At 40.0% G+C, this 24,838-nt stretch overlaps 4 protein-coding genes across 4 annotated transcripts in view; 2 read left to right on the forward strand and 2 right to left on the reverse strand.

Moving 5' to 3' along the window:
* shank2b (SH3 and multiple ankyrin repeat domains 2b) overlaps window positions 1-14,630 on the forward strand; it is a 78,308-nt gene extending 63,678 nt beyond the window's left edge. Inside the window, exons 17-25 of the mRNA XM_056740024.1 lie at window positions 3,367-3,502; window positions 3,792-3,872; window positions 4,226-4,234; window positions 4,865-4,885; window positions 5,979-6,038; window positions 6,314-6,438; window positions 6,742-6,853; window positions 6,942-9,303; window positions 11,369-14,630. Coding sequence (XP_056596002.1) covers window positions 3,367-3,502; window positions 3,792-3,872; window positions 4,226-4,234; window positions 4,865-4,885; window positions 5,979-6,038; window positions 6,314-6,438; window positions 6,742-6,853; window positions 6,942-9,303; window positions 11,369-11,906 — 3,444 coding nt within the window. The 3' untranslated portion in view covers window positions 11,907-14,630. The remainder of the gene's footprint in view (window positions 1-3,366; window positions 3,503-3,791; window positions 3,873-4,225; window positions 4,235-4,864; window positions 4,886-5,978; window positions 6,039-6,313; window positions 6,439-6,741; window positions 6,854-6,941; window positions 9,304-11,368) is intronic.
* Window positions 14,631-14,764: 134 nt separating this feature from the next.
* On the reverse strand, window positions 14,765-17,823 carry polr2c (RNA polymerase II subunit C). The gene is made up of 9 exons (XM_056740035.1): window positions 17,614-17,823; window positions 17,205-17,254; window positions 16,310-16,378; window positions 16,182-16,234; window positions 15,944-16,072; window positions 15,703-15,754; window positions 15,446-15,614; window positions 15,179-15,253; window positions 14,765-15,055 (listed from the first exon to the last, which is right to left on the reverse strand). Exons 1-9 carry the CDS (start codon window positions 17,697-17,699, stop codon window positions 14,911-14,913), a joined length of 828 nt encoding a protein of 275 aa, XP_056596013.1. The 5' UTR covers window positions 17,700-17,823; the 3' UTR covers window positions 14,765-14,910.
* Window positions 17,824-18,103: 280 nt separating this feature from the next.
* coq9 (coenzyme Q9 homolog (S. cerevisiae)) lies at window positions 18,104-21,902 on the reverse strand. The gene is made up of 9 exons (XM_056740087.1): window positions 21,728-21,902; window positions 20,196-20,412; window positions 19,971-20,106; window positions 19,749-19,891; window positions 19,435-19,519; window positions 19,180-19,284; window positions 18,759-18,914; window positions 18,610-18,663; window positions 18,104-18,471 (listed from the first exon to the last, which is right to left on the reverse strand). The coding sequence occupies exons 1-9, from the start codon at window positions 21,783-21,785 to the stop codon at window positions 18,436-18,438; spliced, it is 990 nt and encodes a 329-aa protein (XP_056596065.1). The 5' UTR covers window positions 21,786-21,902; the 3' UTR covers window positions 18,104-18,435.
* A 297-nt stretch (window positions 21,903-22,199) lies between these two features.
* On the forward strand, window positions 22,200-24,816 carry ciapin1 (cytokine induced apoptosis inhibitor 1). The gene is made up of 9 exons (XM_056740529.1): window positions 22,200-22,304; window positions 22,832-22,994; window positions 23,112-23,255; window positions 23,329-23,408; window positions 23,488-23,656; window positions 23,734-23,807; window positions 23,891-24,009; window positions 24,156-24,237; window positions 24,341-24,816. Exons 2-9 carry the CDS (start codon window positions 22,838-22,840, stop codon window positions 24,449-24,451), a joined length of 936 nt encoding a protein of 311 aa, XP_056596507.1. The 5' UTR covers window positions 22,200-22,304; window positions 22,832-22,837; the 3' UTR covers window positions 24,452-24,816.
* The last annotated feature ends 22 nt before the right edge of the window (window positions 24,817-24,838 follow it).

Genomic DNA, 24,838 nt, shown 5'->3' on the forward strand with positions numbered 1-24,838 from the left:
ATAAAAGCGTCTGCCAAAATGCATAAATGTAAATGTAAGCAGGATAGTCGCTACATTTTAAAGGTGTTCATGAAATCAAGATGGACGTTTTTTTGGCTTTTGTGTACATATGTTTGCTTTAAGGATATCTATAAAATAACGCTTCCGAAATCCATAAGATTCTACTGTGCTTTTTTTGTTTATGCTTAGTTTGTTGTTTGCTCATCTGCATTTAATTTATTTCTATGTGTTTGTATGCATGCAAGTTAATTTTTTTTAGAAATGCATGTATAGAAGATTAGAAAGGTGTGCCATGCTTTTAAAAGGTTTGGGAAGAACTGATTTAGCCTGACATACTGTACATGTTTACTACTGTTCAAAATATTTTGTATTGCTTAAAAATAAAATATATTGTATTCAATGTTTTTTACCCAGACATTTAAACATACCAGCAAACTAGTCACTTTCTGGCGAAATTCAACGTTTTGAATCAAAAATCGTCATTTATGTCAATCGTGGAAATCCCGAGGGAACTTGGCATCCACTTTCAAGCATCTGAAACGTCTTTGGTCCAGCACCTGTATTCGATTGACCAACCAGAATCGAGATAACAACGTCGTCTTTTTTGGTCCTTGGGCCAAGAAGACTCGGCATCATATTTATTTTTGTCCTTGGCCCAACCCGAATCAAGAGTCTAAACTTCATGTTTGCGCCGGTGAAAAGCATTGCTGAAAAGGAACACAAAGTGTCGTATAAAGAGAAAATGCCGTTGCGATTTATTATTCAGTTTGCCCGTGTGATCAAAACGGCTGTGTTATGAGTATTAGGAAAGACTTAGGAAGGTGCACCTCTCAGAAAATGTAGACAAATAAAGATCATTTTAGATGTTTGGAGCGTTGGGATCGCGAGACGTGGGCAATGTATCTATTTTTTATGAAATCTTAAATTCGACCAAAATACATATTTTCCTGTGGCTCAAAATTATTGTCATGTGATAAGCTGCTGCTCCATAGGTGTCATATGGTACACTTGAAAAATGACAATTCCACCTGCCAGAGACATGGCTGTCACCTTTTTCCCCTCTTCAGAGTTTGCAGGTCTGTTTAAAAGACCACGTTTTGAAGCTGTAACCCTAATACCGCCATACTGAGAAATTTTGGCTCAGTACCATCAGAATCTCCTACCGGCACTTGTCCAATTGTGTATTTTATCTCATTTTTTTATATAATCAATAACACTTTAATGCATTAAATTGACAGTTCTTGTTTCGAGTGGAAATCCCAACATCCATTGTCTCTATTGAATATACAATGTACTTATACATTTCCCCAAATTCTTGCATTTCTGTTACACTAAAGAGAGTCAACTGTGGTTGAATCATAAATAAGGTTGAGTAAACCTTTCATGTCCTGGTTGTGGTCCTGATAGCACAGCTTCACAGGATTTGGCTCAAGTCCTGCATAATGAGATTATCGAGATGAAGTGGCCATGGTGAGATTGTGCTGTTTTGTGAGCTTTATCTACATCTGGTTCCAGTACTTCCTAAATGAGGCCAAATCTCATTACCAACCTGCGACACACTGAGAGACTAGAGGTCAGTGCGAATGATGGGAAATTCTGTTGGCTTCCACCCTCCTTCCACACCACATGTGTGACTCCCATCGCAATTTATTTCTCTAGATTTCCTTTGTAAATACACAAAATTATCATGAGACCATGCACTGATTTGGTCCTCTTATGCTTTTGAGAATGTGCAGGAGAGGAGAGATGACGATTTATGTCACAAGCTGTCATTTTTTACCTGGCTCTCCATTTGGGCCTTTCACTCCATATCCCACAATGATTCCTGCTTGCTTTCTAACTCGTGTTCGGCTCATTTGATTCAATTAGAACAATGGCAACCTCTCTCTTAAACACACACTTATATTATCTTGATCTCCGTCACACATACAGCATTTATGAATCACACAAACACACACGATGGAATAAAAGGGGCAGCTCTGCTCTCTTCGTCATGAAGACGACTTCAGCTCTCTCGGCTGTTTCCTAGGTTACCCAAGCTTATTCACATAACCTTTTCTTCGGTAAAAGGCATACTTTAAAATCTCTCCCAAACCTATTTCTCTCATTTCTCTCGGCTGATCGGTTTTATAGTACAAGTGTTTCTTGTTATGCTTAAGATATGGCATAGAAACAGATGGGCATCTCTCATTTGTTCTAAGTCTGCATTGCTTATAATTAGACCTTATGTTTATACGTATAGCAGAGCATATTAACATCTGATTATGATTAGAGGTGCTTGGTATGGATTGTGTGACTACTACTGTTGTTAATACTATGGTGAAGAGGTTTGATCAAATGTCATGGACATGAATAACCAATCCTTTATTGTGAATTTACAGGATCTAAAAATAACCACTTATAACATATTCATTTAACATGTTATGCATTTGGCATGTATGCTTTTAAGTGACTTATAGTGCATATAAGGTTTACATTTTATAAGGATGTATGTTCCCTGGGACATCCCAAAATATGCAATGCTCTAGCAACCACCCAAAGTACCCTAGCCTCTGCATACTGTAGAAGTGCCCCGGTAACCAATCTTGGTAACATTTTGGCAAGTTGAACAAGCAAGCACTTATATTTTCTTTAGAAAACGAAACAATACTGTTTGCAGTACAACATTCTGTGATTTTTGATAACTCATTTCCAAAAATAATATTGCAGAGCCTCTTGAAATAGTTGTAGGAGTTTGTTCCACTTTCATGCAGTATGAGCGAGAAAAGGTGCATAATTCCCCCTCAGAGTATGTCATTTTAAATGAAAGTGCAGTTGGAGTCATTGGACTTTACACCCCGCTTGAAAAAAGATTATGAAAAACGTCTGGTGATGAATGTTGCCCATACATCAAGCGTTAGCAGAACAGGAAAATCGTTTCTGCTTTAGATGTATGCAGTTGAAGTCGACAGTAACGGCTCGGTGGCAGATTTAATATCCCACTTAAACATTTACACGCAATCAGATTTACTGCCCACTTATGCCATTCGGATGACGGCTCTCTCTGGTATGGTGACCATTTGCAGAATATATGAGAAACATTTAGGAAGATTAAAACAATATAAGGACAAAATAATAGCTTTGTGTTTCAGTTATTGCTTGTATATCGGTGTTGTCAATAAGCCAATAGAGAGATAAATAACCTTTTTGATTGTGGTCTTTAATGGATGATATGGTAGTGTAACTTTAGTCTCAATGCTTGTTTAATGTTTGCTTTTTTATGGCAGAGTGCCACACAAACCTAATGTTTTATTTGTAAACAAACAGCAGTTTTGTTTTGTACATTTTCTGTGTTTCTCTAATGTTTAATTGTTCCTCTTTTTGTAGGTGAACCAGGATAATGTTGTCAAAGTGGGCCACAAACAAGTAGTCAACATGATCCGTCATGGCGGCAACCACCTAATCATCAAGGTTGTGACAGTCAGTCGAAATATGGACCCTGACGACACAGCTCGAAAGAAAGGTAGAAGGCTTGTCTTTATTTACTTAAGATTTCTAAATAAGTAAAACTTTTTACATGTGAATATGACAATCATAACTAGTCATGTCAAAGTTCTAACCATTGCTTTTCCATGTTAGTTATACTAACCACTGATTTTACTAACACTGCTAATTTTAGATTTTAAAGGGTTTTACAATGATCTTAACTCCTGCTTTTTCTTTTTCAAAAGTATCAGCAGCTTTAAATGGGTATTTTTATATACGAAGCGTCTGCTGTACCTGCTGTATTATCTGTTTGTTTATCGCTGTAGCGCCTCCGCCACCACGGAGGGCTCCCTCCACAGCCCTGTCCATGCGATCAAAATCTATGACCTCAGAGCTAGAAGACCTAGGTAAGCCCAGCCATGCCATACAGATGCAAACATCACATCTCATCCGATTTAGTGTCATTTGTTGCATTTAACCTGGTCGTTCACACATGCAGGGCGCATTCTCGAATCTATTCTATTAGATTTCGCTTTTTTAAGCATTTCAAGCATTCTCTTTGTGTTTGCATGACGGCATAAGTTGAAGACAGTTCTTCAAAAAAACTGTTTTGTTTTTAAAAGTTAAGAATGCGTCTTGTGTGGACAGACCGTAGGAATGTTTTTAACTTGGGAATTTTCTTTGTTGTTGTTCTACAGCCATCGTTCATTATTAAATGAACTTTGATGTTATTTTGTTTTCCTGCATGCTGTACCAAAAGTGGATAAAGGTATGATGATTTTATTTCGATGCTTACTTTCATACAAATTTTGCTGTTGTGCTTCCCTGACATGCATGTGCCTTTGTTGTACGTATTTGCAGAGATTTGTATTAGTGATTATATGGACATTGAGTGTGTAGTTTGACAATATACATGGTCTCATATGCTGTGCCCCAATGCCTCCACCGTTGACAACACATTCCCTCTTAATGCATGACATATTTCCCTTAAGAGGTTTCTTATTGGATGGTGAAGGATTTATTTTGGCAAAAAGTGACCACAGCTAAATAGGGTTTAAAGGATCATGCTGATTTATTTTTTGACCATTAAACAATGGCGCACTGGGTAAGCAGTATCGAAGGAGTATTAACAAGTGTCAGAAATTGTCTTTTTTGTCACCTTGCTCTGTTGGGGTTTAACCTGTCATGTCTTGTTGCGTGCCACTGGAAAGTTAACTAACTGCATGGATTTGTCGTTCTGAAAGTTTGGTTTTCCGTCTGATGGCGTTACGTTATGCACAGGTCTATGCCATATGGAGGAATACAGTGTGTTCCAAACTTTGGTTCTCCTCCTTATGTTATCTGGAAATGATATGACTTTCATTCTTGAATTAAGCTGAATTGTTCTTTTATGTTAAAGCCACTTTGAGGAAAAAAAAGGGTGAGTTTTCCCTAAGCACTGTTAAAGATTTTTACCTCCACTTAATAAAGTAGTGATTATTTACTTTTTCTTATTTATTTTTTACTGTCACTTTTGTTCATTTTCGATATGATTCTTTGAAAATTATTTTGTGCAAGAAATGCACAATTTTCTTGAATAATCCAAATGTTTCGGTGGAATTGAAAACAGACGAAATGTGTTTACACTGTAAAACGCTTTTAGCTTTACTCATTGACCACACAGATCTTCAGAAGTGCAATATAGGAATGTATTATTCAAAAGCCTGCCCTCTATTAAAAAGGATATACTTGAGAAAGCAACAGCCATGAATTTCACTTTAAATACCAACCTTCAAAATCCGAGACAAGAGCGATAAAAAGCTAAAGCTGGATGTTTTAAAAATAATTCCACCTTTGAAAGAACAACTTTATAACTATCATGAAATGAGGAACCTCTCCAGCTTTGAATCACTCTGAAACAAGGCATTGCCATGGAAATAATGCTGCATATGTTTAATATAGAAATTTCAGCTACAAAATGTAATGCTGTATTTTCAGTGTAATGCCACTGGCACAGTTCGCAATGATCAGCAGTGCAAGGACGTGCGACTGCTGCACAGATACGACTCTTTTAGACACTGCTGCGTCTTTGCAAAGAAAATATTTTCAGAGCATTAGTGTACATAATGCGGTTGGCTACAGAGTACTCCTGCTGTGTCCTTAAAACAGCCTCAGAAACCTTGTGTTCAACCATGAGAGTCATTATAAATCCATATTTAAGTTTTATAAGGAAGACACTGTTTACAAAGCAAATGCATACTCTTTCTGCAGTTTCAGAATTAAACTGTTTTGTGTAGACAAGAAGTTCCACTGAACGGTCAGCTTTTATTTAATTTTTTATTCTGTTTAAATCTGTATTGCTTCAGCGGTATGATGGGATTCGACATTGTAGGCCAGTGGCATGAGTGTATATATATCCATATTGTATCATATTGAGGTGTAACTTTGTGTGTGTGTTACCTTACCAGATTCAGTCTTGACTTTTATGTTAGGAAATGAGACTCTGAATTTCCCTTTCCTCCATTTCTGTGTAGATGATCAGCTTTCAGATAATGAGGGTCTGAAGAAGAGGATTGTATTTCAAGTCACACTAAGTAATAATCCCATGCATGGGAGCTGTCTAAAATCAATGCTAGCATGTTGCGCAGTGGCCGTTGACAGAAGTGCTAAGATTTCTCCAACGGAACCTGGAAGCGCTTGCACGGCTTTAACCTTGAATATTGTCGTTGTAACTATTTCTGTTGCCTCTCTTGCTCGGTTCAGATCCTCGCTCTGAGGATTTTGTTTGAGGACATTGGCAATATTTGATACGGATCTTCTTTTAATCGTGCCTTTCTGCTTTCTAATTTGAGACGATGTTGTCTTGCAGATAAAGTGGATGAAGTCGTGCCCCCTCAGAAGCCCACGTGGGACAACTCAAACGCCGACGTGAGGGTTGCGACGGTCAAACCACGTCCGAATAGCAAGTGTTTTTCCGTCAGCCCTGAAATGAATGTAAGCATACTATGGCTAATGTCCCCTGGAGGACTGGTCTCCCGTGGCATTGTTGAGAATTGTGTTTTAGTCTGACTGTAATAACCTTTTTCGCAAGTCTGATAATGTGTTGGCCCATGCATGCTATATTGGTTTTGCTTAAGTTCTTCTTAGGGTTGCTAGCATATGTATTACCTTCTCATTCCTACAGCCTCATTTAGATTTCATGATATCATTTTAACTGAGCGATTTAAATCTTATAATCATATATATATCAGATATAATCATGTCAGTCCTGTACTGATTTTATATTCTCTTTTGCAGTCTCTCTGCAATAGTCAGGATACAGCAGTAGACTCGACGCTCCCGCCAAGTAGTCTTAGAGCTCCCTACCTGGGTGTACCAAAGGGAACTATACGACGGCAAACATCTATAGGTATGTTTTTAATCATTCTTATCATAAAGTTTCTACACTTTTCCCCAGGATTGGTATTTTGATTTGTTCATTTTTATTTTATTTTTAGGAGTAACCGAAGAAGAGAAGCAGTTCCTCACTCCTCCAATGTTGAAATTTACAAGAAGCCTTTCAATGCCTGACACATCCGAAGACATTCCACCCCCACCAGCCATCTCTCCTCCATCTCCACCTCATAATAATGCTCCTGTCCCAGCCGGTCGAGGATACGGCACCATCAGACCAGGCTTTACTACACAGAGTCCTAATGCAAACAGCACAGCCCCTGACAGAGGTGAGGGGTCTGGGTGGAGAGATCAAGGCACGTTTTACAGAGACAGTCCCGAACAGTATGAATCTGAAGGGTACAACCATAGTCCAACAGCCCAGCAGAGTCTTCACATGCGTCGTGCACATATCCCGGAGAACCCTTACTCGGATGTGGGAAAGTTAGGTCATGCCGGACTGTTTGTACCCAACAAGCCTGCCAGAAGGAAGGGAATGCTTGTGAAACAGTCCAACGTGGAGGACAGTCCTGAGAAGACGTGCTCCATACCGATTCCAACCATAATAATTAAAGAGCCATCCACCAGCAGCAGCGGGAAGAGCAGTCAGGGAAGCAGTATGGAAATTGAGACAACCACGCCAGACCACCCAGGGCAACTGCGTCCTGAAGACGGTCCAGGAAGTCCGTTTGCAGCAGCAATCGCCGGTGCAGTCAGAGACAGGGAGAAGAGACTTGATGCCCATCGAAACTCCCCGTCTTTCAAGTCCACAGATGCAGGCGACGAAGACGTGGTACCTACACCAGCCCCACGTCTCCGACACTCAAAGTCTATCGATGAGGGGATGTTTAGCAGTGATGAGAGGCTACGTAGGCTCATGGCACCTCCCTCGTCCTTGCTTAGCATTCCCAGAGGTGGAGGTAATGTGACTGACTTCAACAGCCCTGAGCCTACCATGGTACGGGAGCTATTGAACACACGCACAGGACACAGCCCAATCAGTCTGCCTGCTCACAAGACCTACACCTCAGGAAGTGGAAATTACGTTCACCCGGTCACAGGCAAACCGTTAGATCCCAATTCCCCTTTAGCTTTAGCGTTAGCTGCCAGAGACAGAGCCATGAGAGAGCAATCACAGCCTCTTCCGCTAAAGAGCGACCTTTCCAAACTCGATCTCAATAAACCACTTTTCATCGACACTAAGCTTAGACCAAATGTGGAGGTTGGCTTCTCAAGAACCGCCACCATGGGACGACCCCGCGGGGGCCTGCGCAGACAGATGACGGAGTCCAAATACGAGACGGAATCCAAGTACCAGCTCGATCTGGGCAAGCCTGAGAAGAGGCCGGAGGAGAAGAAAAACATGCTGATCGACATTGTGGATACCTCGCAGCAGAAGTCAGCTGGTCTGTTGATGGTACACACCACAGATGGGGTAAAATCAGAGGATAACAGCTTGTCTGAGGGCGACAGGGATGAGGCGCTGAGTCCCGACAACACCCCCGGGGAGCTTCGCGACCCCAACCAGCCAGCTCCCGCCAACCCCCCTCCTCCCAAGTCGCTGTCAGCTGCTCCGCATGGCAAGACCATCATAACTGTTAGCTCAGTGGACGAGCCTGTCAAGCTTCCCTTCGGCATTCCTCCACCGCCCTTGGCCTCTGTCGACATCGATGAGGAGTTTGTGTTTGCCGAACCCCTGCCACCCCCACTGGAGTTCGCCAACAGTTTCGACATTCCCGAAGACCAGGCGGGGTCTCTAGCTGAGCTTCTGAAACAGAAAGCGAATGGCACAAAAGGGCCTTCACTCGCTCCATATTATCCCACTTTAGGTTCAGAAATCAAAAGACCAACGGTCCTTACAAACTGCACACCTCCCAGTTTCCCTCCAGGCCCGTTAGAGCCCTATGAACAAATCACTGACTCGGGCATCGAGGTTGACAGCCGGAGCAGCGGCGACCCTCAGCTGGAGACCACCAGCACCATCTCCACTGTGTCCAGCATCTCCACCTTGTCTTCTGAAGGAGGTGAGACCCTAGACACTTGCACCGTCTATGCAGATGGACAAGCCTTTCTGGTGGACAGGGCTCAGATCCTGTCTAAACCAAAACCCAAACCTGCCATCAAGAGCAATGCACTTTACAAGGACGCTTTGCCGGAGGAGAACGTCAGCTCTTTCAGAACTCCCTCCTCAGTCCCAGCTCCGCCCCCTGGAAGTATTCCGCCGGAACCCTTGAAAACACCAACACAACGAACCTCAAAACTATGGGGTGACCCTCCGGATATGAAAGCCCCCCATGGCCCTGAAGCCAAGTCCCCTGGAACGGGGGAGATGAATTCAGTTCTGCAGCATGTGAACAAGGACCAAGCACCAAAGCCAGGGGAAACATTAGACTCTCCGACAGGAACCAGGACTCACTTTGGAACGAGGTATGCCCTCTTTTTCTTCCTGTATCACAAGCGTGTATTTAGATGCTCTTAGATGAGTGTGTGTGTGCTCTGCCGGAGAACGAAAGAGTTGCCTAGCAACCTAATAATGAGAACAGCCTTGAGGACGAGATGAGCAACGTCAGTGTGATGATGAACAGACCATACCACAGAGGGGGGAGGTGTATGTGTGTGTGCGTGCTTGCGTGATGTTACAGCATGGTCCATTTGTTAGTTAGTTATCACATCATCAAAATTGCTCCCACAAGACATCTCCTGATTATCTAAAGCGATATCATAAATGGCTATTATATTTCATATTGACGGGTTTTATAGAGTTCCTATTTTATAACGAGATAATGTTGTCTTGTTTATTTTTCAAAAACATCAGTAATTGACTGTATGGGTATGTGCAAGGCTTGTGTACGCCGATGGCTGCCATGTTGTGCAGGCAGCGCTTTGCGGTCCCCGCTTCCAAGTCTCATTCATTATTGAATGATTTTGTTATTTACAGACCATAGCACTGACCCTAAAATACATTCACACACCAAGCGGAGATCTATGTTTAGTACACTGGGTATGCATGTATATACGTACAGTATGTGTATATATTTAAATCCGTGGAAATAAATGAAAAGACAGCATTTCTAGATGTACTGTGGCCATTTCAGTCCAGTGTCTGTTGAATTTCAACAAAAACTCAGGAGTGACGTTAAGTCACCGAACAGCAATGTGAAAGACCATCAGCATGACAAGACGCTTGAAAACTGTGATAAAAATCTAGGTGTCCACAAAAAACTATTTTTGAACTTTTCCTATACACATGCACAAATATTACTGATGAATTGCTTAAAAGTGACTATGAATTTTCTTTACAGTATTTGAGGTCTGAAAATATGCAGATTATCTTTTCTGTTATTTTGACCCGTTTCATTTTCTCCAAATAAATGCAACTAGAAACAATATTTAATTTTAAATATTGTTATTAGTTCACATTATTAAAACACACATCCAAATATTACCTTAACACATACCTATAAATAGTAAATCATCTTTCTTTTTGTTGTATATATCATTGAATCTGCATATTTTTCTTAAGATCTGTGTTGGAAATTAAAGCAAGCACTGTGTAGTATTTATTCATTGTATCAGTTTAGTTGGTTCAGATGTTGCTTATTGTTGTTCTGCTGTTCTAAATTTCAGATGGAAATGAAAGTAGAAATTTAGGTCAGCACACCTTGTGTACAATACATGTAGAGACCTGGGGCAAGGACACCACATTGTCAAAGATCCTGACGTCCATAGCCTCCTTAAAGCTTAGACCACCTACAGTATAGCCACACTTTAAATGCACTTTCATGTAGTCATATGCATGCACAGGAGATTAATCTAAATGTCAGGTTAAATTTCACACCAAAACGTTATAAACACCATTATTGTTGCATGACAATCAAAGCACATATTCTTATAATTCCCAATAGTGTTATGAAATGATGCAGTCTAAAGATTATTTCAAATAAAAACATTAGAAATACTCAAAACAAATACTACTATGATGTGTCAATTCTTTACATTGTACATAATGTCCGCACCAGCTCGTGAGATATTTTTAAATAAAGGCCTGGACCTAGTTTTTGTACTCATCGATGCAGGTTCATTTGTCATGTTCCTATTTGTTTCCAGTCTTTGGTTGTTAGGTGAAAAGCACGAAATCAAAAGATAAGTGTATTGTTTTGATGGCTAAAATGTGTACTTGTGCATACATTCAGAGGCAATTTTGTACACTGCGTGATAACTTTCCTAACATATAAAACCTTAGTATACAGGGACTCGGTTTACTCACATTTCAGCTAAATTGACCTGATCTTTAAAGCTAATTTAACAAAGTCGTAATAAGGAGGTCTACGTTTTAATAATTAAAATCCCTTTAAGTGATACTGTAAGTGATACTTAAAAAAGGTTGAAACTTGAAAAGGTTAAATGCTACAAAAAAGCTTTAATACATATTGAAATCTATTTAAAACAAACTGTTTGAGTAAATCTCTTATTTTCTTCTGTCTTTTTGCAGAAATCAGGATGGTGTATCACTCATCTCAGGTACACAGCAGAACACCACCATTACCTTCACTGCCCAGCCTGGCCCCAATGTGCCTGCCCCGTCGCTGTGCCGTCAGGCAGAGAGCCTGCCTCCCCATCAGCGCTCCCCAAGCCCGATCATGTCCCCTCCGGACTCCGGCCTCAGTTGTGCCTCTTCCCTCCCGACCTCGGTCACTTCCCCGACTATGACGGACGTCTTTGGTCTACCTACACCACCCCTCAGCCTGGGCACAGGGCGTAGCCGCTCGCCTTCTCCTCTCACCCTCATCCAGGCCACCTCGAATAAGCCCTTCGCCTCAAAACCCGTCCTCATGTGGAGCAAGCAGGATGTGGCCGACTGGCTGGAGAGCCTAAACCTGGGCGAGCACAGGGACGCCTTTATGGACAACGACATCGAAGGCAGCCACCTGCCCAACCTGCAAAAGGAGGACCTGATCGATTTGGGCGTTACGCGTGTGGGCCACAGAATGAACATCGAACGGGCGCTAAAAGTACTCTTAGATAGATGAGACTGGGTGAGACATCATTACCTGGACTCGGCGCTTCTTGTTCATAAGCTTTGTTTTCCTCTTCCCTTATTTTGGTTCAATAATTTTGAAACTTTGTCGTCCTATCATGCTTTTCGGAGGATTTTAGGAACTCTCACATCCTGAAGAAACTCGAGCGTTCGAATATCCGCGCAAGCACAAGCGGTTCCCTACGTTTTTGATCCAAGAGCTCCAGCACCAGAAAGGACATTGAAGCCAACACACTGTATGGAATCTACAAATATGAGCTGACTGTCCTTTGGCTTTTCAGGACTTTGGCCTCCTTTGAATGCACTGAAACCAGCAGAGCTGGGAATCCATTTTCTATCTTTGCTAAGACAATTCTACAGAGAATATTTCTTCAGGAAAAAAGGGAACCTTTGTCTATGTATCAGCTGCCTATGAAATATCTTGCTTTTTCTCCTACACCTTTGACCGGGAGGTACACGAATCTCTGAGACGCGATTGGCGGGCATTCAGATGTCCTTCAGTTCCAGGAACGGGTCGCTTGAAACACAAGGTCAATACTCCCTACGTGCGAACAAACGTAACAGTAGCAAGCAGCAGGTCTCTCCACCATCTTTAATCTTTTGAGTCTTTGAATACACTAACATTAGGTGTTTGTCTGAACGATCGAAATTTTTCTTGGGTCTTTTTGAATTGTGGTTTACTATTAGGTGTCTTCCATATGGTAAGGAGGTCTAGGCATTCCCACCGACATTTTATTTGTACCTCCGATCAACGCTCGGTTGCGCTGCTCGGTGTTGCCAGTCACTATTATTTTCCAGCGGTTTTGTAATGGAACTAAAACAACGTCTTCACGGAAGCACGCAAGATTATATTGTTGCCTGTTTTAACTGAGGTATCGAGGTTTTTGGAAAAAAGTGACTTGTTTTGTTAACCGGTTAATCTTTGAGTTGAACGCTGACGCAATCACTTTAAATTGGCCAGTATGTATCTGAATTTTGCTTTAAATGTGACACCTTCTTAATGAGTTGAATCATTTTATTTATCTATGAATTTATTTCTTGCATAACTATAACTCGCTAGATCGGATTGTTGGATGGTATAAAGAATCGCGTAGAGCGCTACAGGAAACCTCCTTAATCTATACATATCAATGTCGTCAATTGTAACTGATACAGGATGTGACTTCATATCTGTAATTTGTTGAGTAATATTAGGTTTCAAATTTGATTTCTTCTGGATTTTCTTTAGTTCCCTCAACAAACATCAAGTGGGTTAACAAAGCAAATACTCAACTTTAACTCAAACACTCAAACTTAACTAGTTCCAAATCAAAAGTGCTTTAAGTCATTTTTATTTACGTTCTGCAGCCCTTCTGATCGAAGTGGGAAAGGTTTGCTTTTGCTTTCAAATGACGTTTTTTATTTCATCAATGTAACTGCAACGTGTGCCTATCTGTGTTACAATTTGACACACCACAACATCTTCAGATCTTCTCAAAGTGAATCAGAATATTAATTTTCCCATTCTCAAAGATTTTCTAAAATCATTGGACTCTAGATAAAATCCCGAAGCTGTTTAAATATTCCATAGATATGAAATACGACTGGAGGTACATTTTCATATTTGTGATACATGTTGAACCATATTTTATCAGACACGAAGAGACAGCCAGCATTAAACATTTCACCTTCAGTATTAAGTTTGAAGCACTGTGGGTAATGGCCGAACCGAGGGGAAACAGATATATGTCGAGAATGCCTGTGAAGGAAACAAAAGTATGCAGAGAGATTCAGAAATAAAAATTATATATATATATATATATGAATATATATATGTTTGCTTTTCTCTCGACCTTAGAGGATTTAGAGTTATCATCTCTATATATCTTATTTTAGGAAACAGCACAGTATTTTAAAGATTTATAGAAATATTTATGAAATTTTTATGACATTTAACTCTGATATGTGGTGTGCCAAAAATCTATGTGGTATCAGTTAAAAAGCAATACACAAAAACTTAAAGAACACTGTTTGGTCCTTCTTTGCCAGTATTCCACAGTACATTATATAATATAATGAAAAGAAATCTACATATACATAGGTCTCAGTGAATTAGAAGATATGAAAATAATGAGGTTATGGCTGTCACCTGCTTCTTTTAGACAATGTAATTAAAGAAAGAAGTTCAAATGTAGATTTGTGTGGTGTGTGTACTTGACGATTTCAACGAGCACGTATTTTCAGACCGCTTACACCGAATGAGCTCCGCTAACATTTCCACCAGAAATAAGCAAATGCCATGGCACTGGATTGTGTGTAAACAGAATTCTGAAGTGAAAATTTTCTAGACGTTTTCAGAAGGTCCCGTCGAATTCGAGTTGGACTATGATTTTTCATTAGTTGTCTCTCACACACTTCCTGTTAGGAATGCATTCACTTGATCTATGTTACTGTAATTTTGTGCTCAAAATAGAATTCATGATTAAAATCAAAGAGAGAAGTTTTGTGACTGCACTTTCCTGAAACGCCTCAATACATATGTATGAACAGAACCAAAATTTACGGAAATAAATACAATTGCACAATCTGTTGTTGAACTCATGTAGCTGCTGTTCCTTCCATGTGTTTTGTTTACATAGTTTGTCTCGGGCTGGTTTTATCCGGATTTGTTACATCCATTCCAGGGCTTGTTTTGTTTGAAATAAATAGTTTCTCATCTTATAAGCATGCAGTTTCACCCTTTCTCATAACCATACATGCTGTCTTTCCATACATTGAGGAACGTGTCTTTCAAATGATTCAAAAACTCCGCCCTCTGGTGTTCATACGGGGTAGTGGTGTTTCTGCATTGTGCAAAATGATGCAACAAAACATGTTTATGCATTTATTGGAGAATTCGTGGACACTTTGATGCAACAACGAATAGCGGCTGAAAAAATATATTTTCAGAAACTCTTTCTCTTGAGCCATGTTCCTGATAGTTCATCTAAAAAAGCAGTACTGGGATTTTACTCCACTTAGTTAATGGTGAGAACATCGCTTTGAATTTCATGACTGAGTTGAGTCTGCAGATCGCTCAGTTTCTTCTTAAGCACAGCAAAAGCCGACATGACGACGGTCTCTGGACGAAGTGAACCACAAGACTCCACGTTGTAATAGAACCTGAAGAGAATAACAACAGTGTGAGATATCTGTGTGATGTCTCTAATGATGTAAAAATGAACACTAACTTACATACAGTACTGCTTATATCTTTATATAATATAAATGTTTATTTGGTCTTACCTTTCTGGCTTGCCATTAGGGTCATATGGAGCCTCAACTCCGTCCTCTTCAATTTCTGAATATTCACTTTTAGGCCTGACAATAAAACAAAGATAGAGAATTTAAGGTAATTTAGCATGTAAGTTATATTTACAGCACATTTTCAGATACAAAGCGCTTTACACAGTTTGTTGCATTTGTTGTCTGACAGGAGGGTGATGCAGCTAGTTCATAAATAGTCCATACTTAAATAAACATTAGTTAGAGACAAGCTATTAAGGATCATACCATTCCTGTGGGAGGGGGAAAACCGTGTGTCTCAGAGCATTGTCGGGGTCATACTCGAAAGCCACTCCTGCGGTGGGATTCCATTTGGCGTGTTCCTTGCCAAAACCCTTTTTCGCATACGCTCTGAGACGCAGCTCCTGACCTTTCCGCAGTTTGACTAACAGGATGTCTACATGAAAACCATACAATGAAGTGACTGTAGTGTTTACATAAACAATTAAAAGATGAGTGGTGATATTTATTAAAAACAGACTTACCGTCTTGCTCTACATAATCGTTGGGATCATTGTCTCGACTTCTAGATGTTACCTGGAGTATAAGCCATAATGCATTAGCACAACACAGAAAAAGTGCATTCAACACTGTTCATACAATATATAACCAAAAAGAAAACATTAACATTGTAAATAAAGTAAACACAGCGCACAATTTAGACGAAATGAAAGCATTAAAGTAATAAAAATGTTTTATATGAGCCAGTGAGGAGAAAGCACATACAGGGATGACTCGAGGGTTATTAGACAGCAGATCTCGCGAGGTCACATGTCGTGTCTGGTCCTCTGTACATCTCACATCCAGTGTAAGCTCAACCGAGCACTCTGGACAAAAGTCATCACACGTGCAGTCCTAATACGACACAAAAGTAAACGAAAAAAAAATGCAGTAATTTTATACAATTAATGCGATGAAAAGTAACAAACGATACAAGCGTGAGGCTGTGGATTAATAAACTTACTCGTGAGTATTGCATCTTGTCGACAATGTCATCGCTTGTGAGTGGAATTAAACCTGTTAAGGGTAAGAATAACTGTTTAAAGATATCAGCCTAAAAAAATATTATCATGTGGATGGTGATTTACGTACCCACTCTGTGAGCAATAAACTCGTCGTGCAGAACAGATGAGTTGGCATCGATTTGAACCCAATCAATAGCTGGAAGATACGTAAGAGATAATGTACAAACAGCCGGTTGTTATCGCAGAAATAAGCCCTGACAGTGTGAACAGGTCTTGCATCAGACTGAAGTGCCTTATTTCACGATAACAACCTGCTGCTTGTACATTATCCTGATTATTACACAGCAACTTGGCACATGAGAACATGAAAACTGGACATGAAATGTGAATTTGAAATACATTTTTCCTGATGGCAGACCTTCCGTGAGGAAAAGTCATTTACTTTCTGTTTTAAGGTAAGAAACGACCTTTAAATGTCACGAACAGTCTATTTGGTTTAATCATTTGTAAATATAATGTCATATATTTTATTAAAAGACATAATTATATTTAATTTGTCAAAAAAAAGCTGTCCTTATGATTTGCTGCATCTGGGTTACGGTGTGATGTTAGTTTTAAGAGGTTGTTATCTGGGAATAATGAAGGAGCGTGCAAATGTCACGACTAAGGTTGGGAATCGATTCCTCAATTCCAAGACGTTTAGATCGAGAGTCATTCCTCAGCAAATGTCTCGGTCAAATAACAAATAAAAATCTGTGGTAAAACGGGGAATCCAAGCAGGAATCGAAAGCTGTAGTAAAACAGGGAATCGAAAACAGCAGCCAGGAATCGGAAACGAGGAATGTGAATCGGAATCGACTCCACAAAATTGAGAGTCGAACAGCACTAATCGCGACTGGCCAATCAGAATGAAGCATTCAAACGAGCCGTGTAATAATGCACATTAGTTAGAGGTGAACTCCATGTCCAAATGAACAATTAATAGTTACAATTTTAAACTTGAGAGATGGTTTGATTCTTACCGATAGTTGGAACCTCAGACATAAACACTCGTCGAATAGAGTTTGCCACCCTGAAACATTAAACATTGCATTTATGGTATCAGATAATAACACGATATTATTGCATTGGAAACAGTGTATAGCTGTAATCTTACACTAAGGTTAGTTACACAAAAGTATTAGTGTGATATAAAATGATTGTACAAGTTAGCATTACTATGGAAGCATACAGCACTGCTATTCTCTATTTTACAGTATGGTGAACTTATACGTAGAAGCACATTACTAGCAAAGCTCACACATAGATTACATTACAAATGTATGTAAATGTATTTACAAATTATAAACATAACGCGTTTGATGTAATTAAACAAGTAAGGTTAACTCTATGGTGTAAGTTAACGTTAGTGATGCATTTCATATCACTCACGCGAGATCGGTGTTTTCGATCACAAACTTCACATTCTCGTCCGATAGCTCTGTGATTTTAACCGTAGGCTGGTTGGCATACGGCATAGTGAATATAAACTGTAGATTGTATATTTAGAAATAAACAAATCAGCTATACGCTAAATGATTGAACAGAAGCTTCATTCGCTCCAGCAGCGAGCGCTTTCCAGCACAATAACACTTGAAAACATGTGATTGGCTACTGCCCGCACTCACTCCATTAGCCTCCGGGTCACGCTGCGATTCTTCATAATAAAAGTCTTCACAGGAGCTGACAATTCAACGTTGAGTAAAAGTCCCGCGTGTGAAACCGAAATATACTTTTATATTGTAGTACAACAATGAACTGGGTTTGTTGAAAGAAAATGTATTAGTAATTTTAAAGGTTCTCTATGTGTGAAGCCTTTGTGTTGTTAACTCATCATAGGTAACCTTTTATTTCTTTTAACGAGGGACACAAGATTCTCAAATACAATGTACATTTGTATTTATTTTTCTTTTTACAGAGAGAGAGAGAGAGAAAATGACTGCAGACAAAGAAAAAAAAAGTCTGAATCCTCACTGTACTCTGGTTGGCAAACTGATGCATGTATGGCACGTGGCCCACTTAAAAGTCCTTAGGGTGTGATGAAAGACCAGTGCCTGTATGAGAACAAACCACTGCAGTCACTGTGATTATTTCATTTTGCTTTGTTAATCTAAAGCTGTTCAATGAGGTGTCAGACATTTGTGCTGCAGGCCCGAGGTGTCTGTGTGTAGAAACGGAGACGAAAGGATGACAGAAGCGCCTGCAGAGATAGACTCATCGTCTCTGGTTCATCCCTGTTAGGTTCTTCAGCTGTAGGAAAGACAGAGTAATGCTTGTTAACACATCACTATAAACAAACTGTTTAATATTCCACACCATAGATCCAAAAACAAATCCATCCGTTTACTGTATTGGTTAAAGCATTTTACAAAATGATAGTGTGTTTACTGTAATTGCAGCACCCATGAGTCCTTGGACCACTGCTTCTCCTGTGGCTTGGACCTAGACCATCAAAAATGATTGAACATATCAGTGCCATTTTGTCAAACAACCCCCTCGTCTTTTAATGGTTATGGAAAGTAGAAAAGCAATGACACCTGTTTAGCTGTGTTGGCCATGTTGACTACATCTTTTATACGATTGTCGAGGAAGGCCCAGGTCTCCTCAAAGTCAGGAGACGAGTCTTGCACCATCACTAGCTCGGTGGTGTTGTAGATGCCAGTTAGTGCCGCCCGCCGGGTGTACCAGTTCATCTGAGAGACACAAAGATTGGTCAAAGCAACTACAACACTACAAATGTCATATATTTAGGGCAGGAAATGGCACACTGCAGCTTTAGAAACCAAAATGATCAAATTTAATTATGCAAATGTTTCGTCAAAATTCTTTCGCATTTTAAAAAGGGAAAGATTAGAAGGTGAGTGAGGGTAAGTAGGTGGCATAACATAAACGTAGGGGCTGGAAGGGGAAGATAAAGAGAGGAGGGGATGTTGATTTTGGATCAAAGGAGTCCCTCACGTCTGTTGAGCGATCGCCTGCGTAGTACCAGATGTCATCCACCATCGTGGACAGGTGCTTCAGGCTGTCGGGGATGTTGTGGGGCAGTAGCAGGATGCTCATGGCCTATGAAGCCAGGAAAGATATAAACGTGACATTAATCATTTTCTATCAGTACATAAAGTGCACATAAATAAACTTAAAGATGATCTGACTTGATAAATAATAAAATTCAGGTTTCAGGATTGAGACAGCTTTTTTTAAGGTGGCTGATACCTGAGGCCATGTGTCGATGTATGGTATCAACATCCGTAATCTCAGATCAACTGCATCTCTCAGAAACTCTGCTGTTTTCTTTGGCCTAATATAATAGAATGGCATAATATTACATATTATTAAACCTATTGATTTTTACAGTTTAAACAATAGCCGATTACTTTTTTACAGGCAAGTTTTAAAAACGTTCCACCTTAAACTATAACATTCAATATTTAAAAGCTTGATTTCACATAAAGCATAGATTTATCATATCCTTTAAATGGATGAATCTAAATAAATCAGGCAGTGATGATATAAATCATTCAACTCACTCAGCCTGGCCGAGTTGGATCTGGTTCTGCTGTTCTGCGAGTGTCGCTGCGAGTTGACTATTGCACTCTGCAATAAAATGCAAAACCAAGTCTCCTGCCCCATTGTTGAACATCCCAGTGGATGCTGCTGACAGGCTAAGTGTCTAAGTAAAGAGAATATTTTATTATTTTGATAAATAACATTTAGATTCAATGCATGAACATCATCGTTTTTTTCCAAACCTCTGCTCCGGCTGCAATGGCCTCCACAGACCAGCCGTGCAGCGGAACAAACTCCAGCGATGCCGTCAGTATGCGAGCTTGGAGCTGTTCTTCCGTTTCGTAGTCTTCGTCATGCTCACCGCTCTGATCCTGATAACTTCCAACACAAAATGCACTAGGTTAGATAAAGTACATTTTGGATATTGGTTTGCTTTTGGTAAGAGTTTGAAGGAGGGGGGATTTCACCTGGTGTTTGGCTGGCCGTATTCCTTGCCAGCAGCCGTGTTAGAGAAGTCTCCCTGTGTTGAAGAGGATGAACTCTCTCCAGCTGTGTGGACCTCATGGTAGGATGGAGGTGATACAGAATTACTTTTAAAGTCATCTGCCAGTCTCAGCACTGCTGCACGATGGATTCCACGTCTCACACGATTGCACTGCGAGCTGAGTTTGGCTTGAACGGCAACTGCAGGGATGCATTGAACAGAATTAAAGGAATAGTTCACATTCAAAACGAAAATTATGTTATTATTTACATGACCTCTTCTCTTGTCATGTCAAACATGTATGACTTTCTTTCCTCTGCAGAACACCAAGATATTTTGAAAAATGTCAGGAACAGAAAACCATTGGTCACGACTTTCATTGGTTTTGGGTCCATACAATAGAAGTTAATGGGAAACGATGGTTTTTAAATGGCATTTTTCAAAATATCTTATGTGTTTTGCAGAAGAAAGAAAACCACACATGTTTACAATGACAACAAGGTAAATAAATGATGACAGCAATTTAATTTTCAAGTACTCTTTTAACAAGAAAAAAACAAAGCTTATTTATAAGTTCATTAATACAATAACAAATATGCACTTTTAAATGTAAAGTGCATTCTGTATTCTAGTATCACAAGTGTGACAGTTATACAGTAAACAGTAATAAACTGGGCCTGTTTGCATAAAGCGCCTTCAGTTTTTCCCTTAAGTACGACACTTGTGATTTCCCTTAATCAAAAACAAAAGGAGAATAACTAAAGTAAAACTTAAAGTATGACACTTAAGGTGCTTTATGCGACCGGTCAATGATATTCATCTATAGTTTAGCATGCCAATCCTTTCCATCTTGGCAAAGGATCAATTGAAAAAAATTGTAAAGCGTTCATGTATATATGACAATTCATTAGTTCCTCACCATGTTATTCCAAACATGTATGGCTTTGTTCTGCAGAACAGTTATTTTGAAGAACATTGGTAACCAAACCAAACATCGACCTGCATCGATTTCCATTGTATGGACACAAAAAAACATTTCTCAAAATATCTTCTTTTGTGTTGCACATAATGGTGGGTGAATAAACGATGTCAGATGTTTTATTTTGGGGTGAACTGTCCCTTTAACTTGCTGCTATGCAATTGCATAGAAGTATGTGCATGTATGCACTCGCCCTGTATAAACACCAGCAGTGTTTTAAATCACATAGTTGATGTTTACCGCACTTGGTATCTCCCATATACACACCCTTTAAATTACAGGGATTTTCATTTGCACCTTTCATCTCTTTCACTCAGTGCTGCCCTTCATTATCACCTTGTCACAGACAGAAGCCATGCTGACATGTAGCGTTACGCAAAGGTACATTTGCCACAAACTGGAAGCAGGCAGAACTATTTACATGGTTACGTAAAGACATTCGACTGTTGTCACGCTGTCAGCGTAATAACCATGAGGGGGATCGTGAACTAAAAGAACAAACCAACCCCACCGATCTCTCTCACACCTCTGCTTACCGCTAGCGAGACCCCGTAAGGCCTTCCCAGCTCTCAGTCCTCTGATCAGCGCCGCCATATCCAACGACAGCGAAGGAGCGCTGCGATAATATAACGCATTGGGTAGCGAATGCTGCTGGCTAAATATGCTGTCATTACACCTTTGTGTCAATGGGTGGCGCTTGTTGGCTCAAAAAGTCGAGGCTCTCGTGTTACAAACCCACGCTTAAAAACATACAAAGTAGCAATTACTAATTACTCTGGTAGGTTGGTCCCAGTTAACATCCCGCAGTAAAATACAATTGCCAGTTGATATCCACATAGATCATTCTATTCACTTCTATTCAATACAATTCCCCTTCATAAAATACGTTGACATTTCTGTGGTGGTTGTTGGAACGACTGTGATTGGTCCACCTTCATCAGCGCTGAGAAAAGTAACTGGTAACAGGTGATCAGCAGTATCTGGTCCACTACGCTCCGCCCATTTTGAGTTTTTAGCGAATGAGATCATCTCAACGCGACGCATACAGTAACAACCTGCGCTGCGACCGGTGTAAAGGAGCCAGTGTGCGCATTTCAGGGACACCATAAACAGGTCGGACTGCTGGAAAGCTTTTTTTACAGAACGTATCGTGTCTGTAGGAGTATTGTTTTATATTCTTTGTTAATTTTAATAACACGTTTAACTGTGAAAGGTGACTCAGGTCTCCGCCATATAGTGCTGTTTGTTTACATTGCTGTGTAAGATCTGCGTCGTCATAATGATGCGGCAGATTCACATACGGGCCAGAAATAAAATACACAATAGCGAATTTACATTAACACTTTGTAAAACTGTCCGTGGTTTCATAAAGGAGGACTGTAGTTACAATTAGCATAACCGAAATTCTAATACAAATAACAATAAACCTTCGTTCATAAGGGTAGCTCAACTTTTGGTGGGTGTATTTTGAGTTTTATCAGTTCACACAATGTTTCCTTTAGGCAAGTATATCTGGAATAGCATAGTTCAAAATCGAGCAGATATGAGTTGAAACGGCATGTGCGCCTTCTTACAACTTTGATTATGAAATAGTCAGTTATTGAACTGCTTTTGACTCCTGTCTTCTTATTTTCATACAGTATATCATGGCAGACCTTGGACTAAAAAAGGGTGACAAGGTGCTGCTGATCTGGAGCCAACCATCATCTCCCACCATGCTGAAAGACTTTGCTGAGAGTATCGGCACCATTGTCGGCAACCAGAGTCTAGTCTCTTTAGAAAATATGGAGAGACTTCAACTTTGTGAGTGTGAAAGTTCATTATTTGCATTATTCATTTTGGTGGAAACCATCAAATTGGTGTCTATAACGAAATATGGATCAATACATGGATGTTAAATGCTCTTGTTGTCTGTTTTAGCTTCTCATTCAGTGTCGAGTTATGAATGGGTTCTCTCGGGCCTTCTGACAGACAGCTCCTCAATCCACAGCTCTGAACTGTTGGCAGAGATCGCCAAAGTGATGAAACCGGGTGGGAAACTTGTGCTGGGAGAGCCAGTTTCAGGTAAGGGAAGTAAATTATGCAGCATCCTAAATTTGGTAGCCGTGGTTCATATGGTTATGTTTTTCGTCCTCAGGCTCTGAGGAAAATGGTTTAAGAACTGCCGGGAAGTTGATGTCAGCTTTGAAACTGTCTGGACTGGTGTCCGTCACAGAGGTCAGTATCTCGATAAACAAGATTCAAAGGGTGCATGTCAACTCCCTATGATGTTAAACTGCATGTTTACTCGACACAGATTAAAACGGAGCCTCTGAGCCCAGAAGCAACCGCAGCCATAAAGGAGCGTACAGGTTTCCAAGGAAACACTCTTTCAAGGGTGCGCATATCTGCATCTAAACCCAACTTTGAGGTTGGGTCCTCCACACAGCTGAAACTCTCCTTTGGCAAGAAGGCCACAACAGCAGGTTTGTGGTTCTTAGTGTTGAAACATTTATGCTAGCTGTTGATAGGACAATATTGTATCGTTGTTTTGTTTCTTCAGTAAAGCCAGCGCTTGATCCAAATACGGCAAAAATGTGGACTCTGTCAGTCAATGATATGGACGATGATGATGTGGTACGTAACGTTCAGTTTATGTATGTGTCTAATGATGTCTGGTTATCGTCCATCTCGACTTATTTACCAATTGGACATTTTAGGATTTGGTAGATTCAGACACTCTTCTGGACGCAGATGACCTAAAGAAGCCTGACCCAACCTCTCTCAAAATGTCCTGCGGGGAGGATTCAATTAAGAAAAAGAAAGCCTGCAAGAATTGGTGAGTACCACAAAGCTAACTTAAGCGACACATGCCGTTGCCTGCTACGTGCTTTGATAGTTACACATGCTGTTAAGGTATTGATAATATAAATAATATCAGACGGGTATGTATGCGTGAACATGATGTTTGTTTTCTGTGTGTAGCACTTGTGGTCTGGCTGATGAATTGGAACAGGATAGCAAAGCTGCCCAGAAAGCCAGTTTGCCAAAATCATCCTGTGGAAGTGTAAGTATCTCTTACAAAGCGATTGAAGTAAAAGATATACTGTATAAATATTTTGCATAATTCAGGTTTGTTGTGTAGATTATAACTTTCATTTTGTCCTCAGTGTTATTTAGGAGATGCCTTCCGATGTGCCAGCTGCCCATATTTAGGCATGCCCGCCTTTAAACCCGGGGAGAAGGTTTTGTTGGCCAACGCCAACGTAGCGGATGCATAGAAACTCATTGTAGGACTTATTTGAATTCCGTTATCATTCTGGAATATCAGAGCATGAAGCGATTTCCATAGACGTATCTTATGACGTTAATTCTACTAATTGAATACACCGAAGTGGAATCCTAGGAATTTGAAAGAACCGTTTGGTTAGAAATCTTAAATTTGACCAATATATCATTTCAAATGTGCTTAATAGTTTGAAATTTCCAGATCAGACCAATGAACATCTTGAGATCATTTGACAAAGAAAAAAAAAAGCTTCATGTAGAAGCAGGGAATCTTCACTTTGAGTGTTTATTTGTCATTTTATTTTCTATGTGTATAAAGTCATTCTTTTGAAATGTAATAAAATAAAATGTAAAATAATACCTGGACTTTTGCCTTACTG

This window comes from Triplophysa dalaica, chromosome 24 (genome assembly GCF_015846415.1).
Source record: "Triplophysa dalaica isolate WHDGS20190420 chromosome 24, ASM1584641v1, whole genome shotgun sequence".
Lineage (NCBI taxonomy): Eukaryota > Metazoa > Chordata > Actinopteri > Cypriniformes > Nemacheilidae > Triplophysa > Triplophysa dalaica.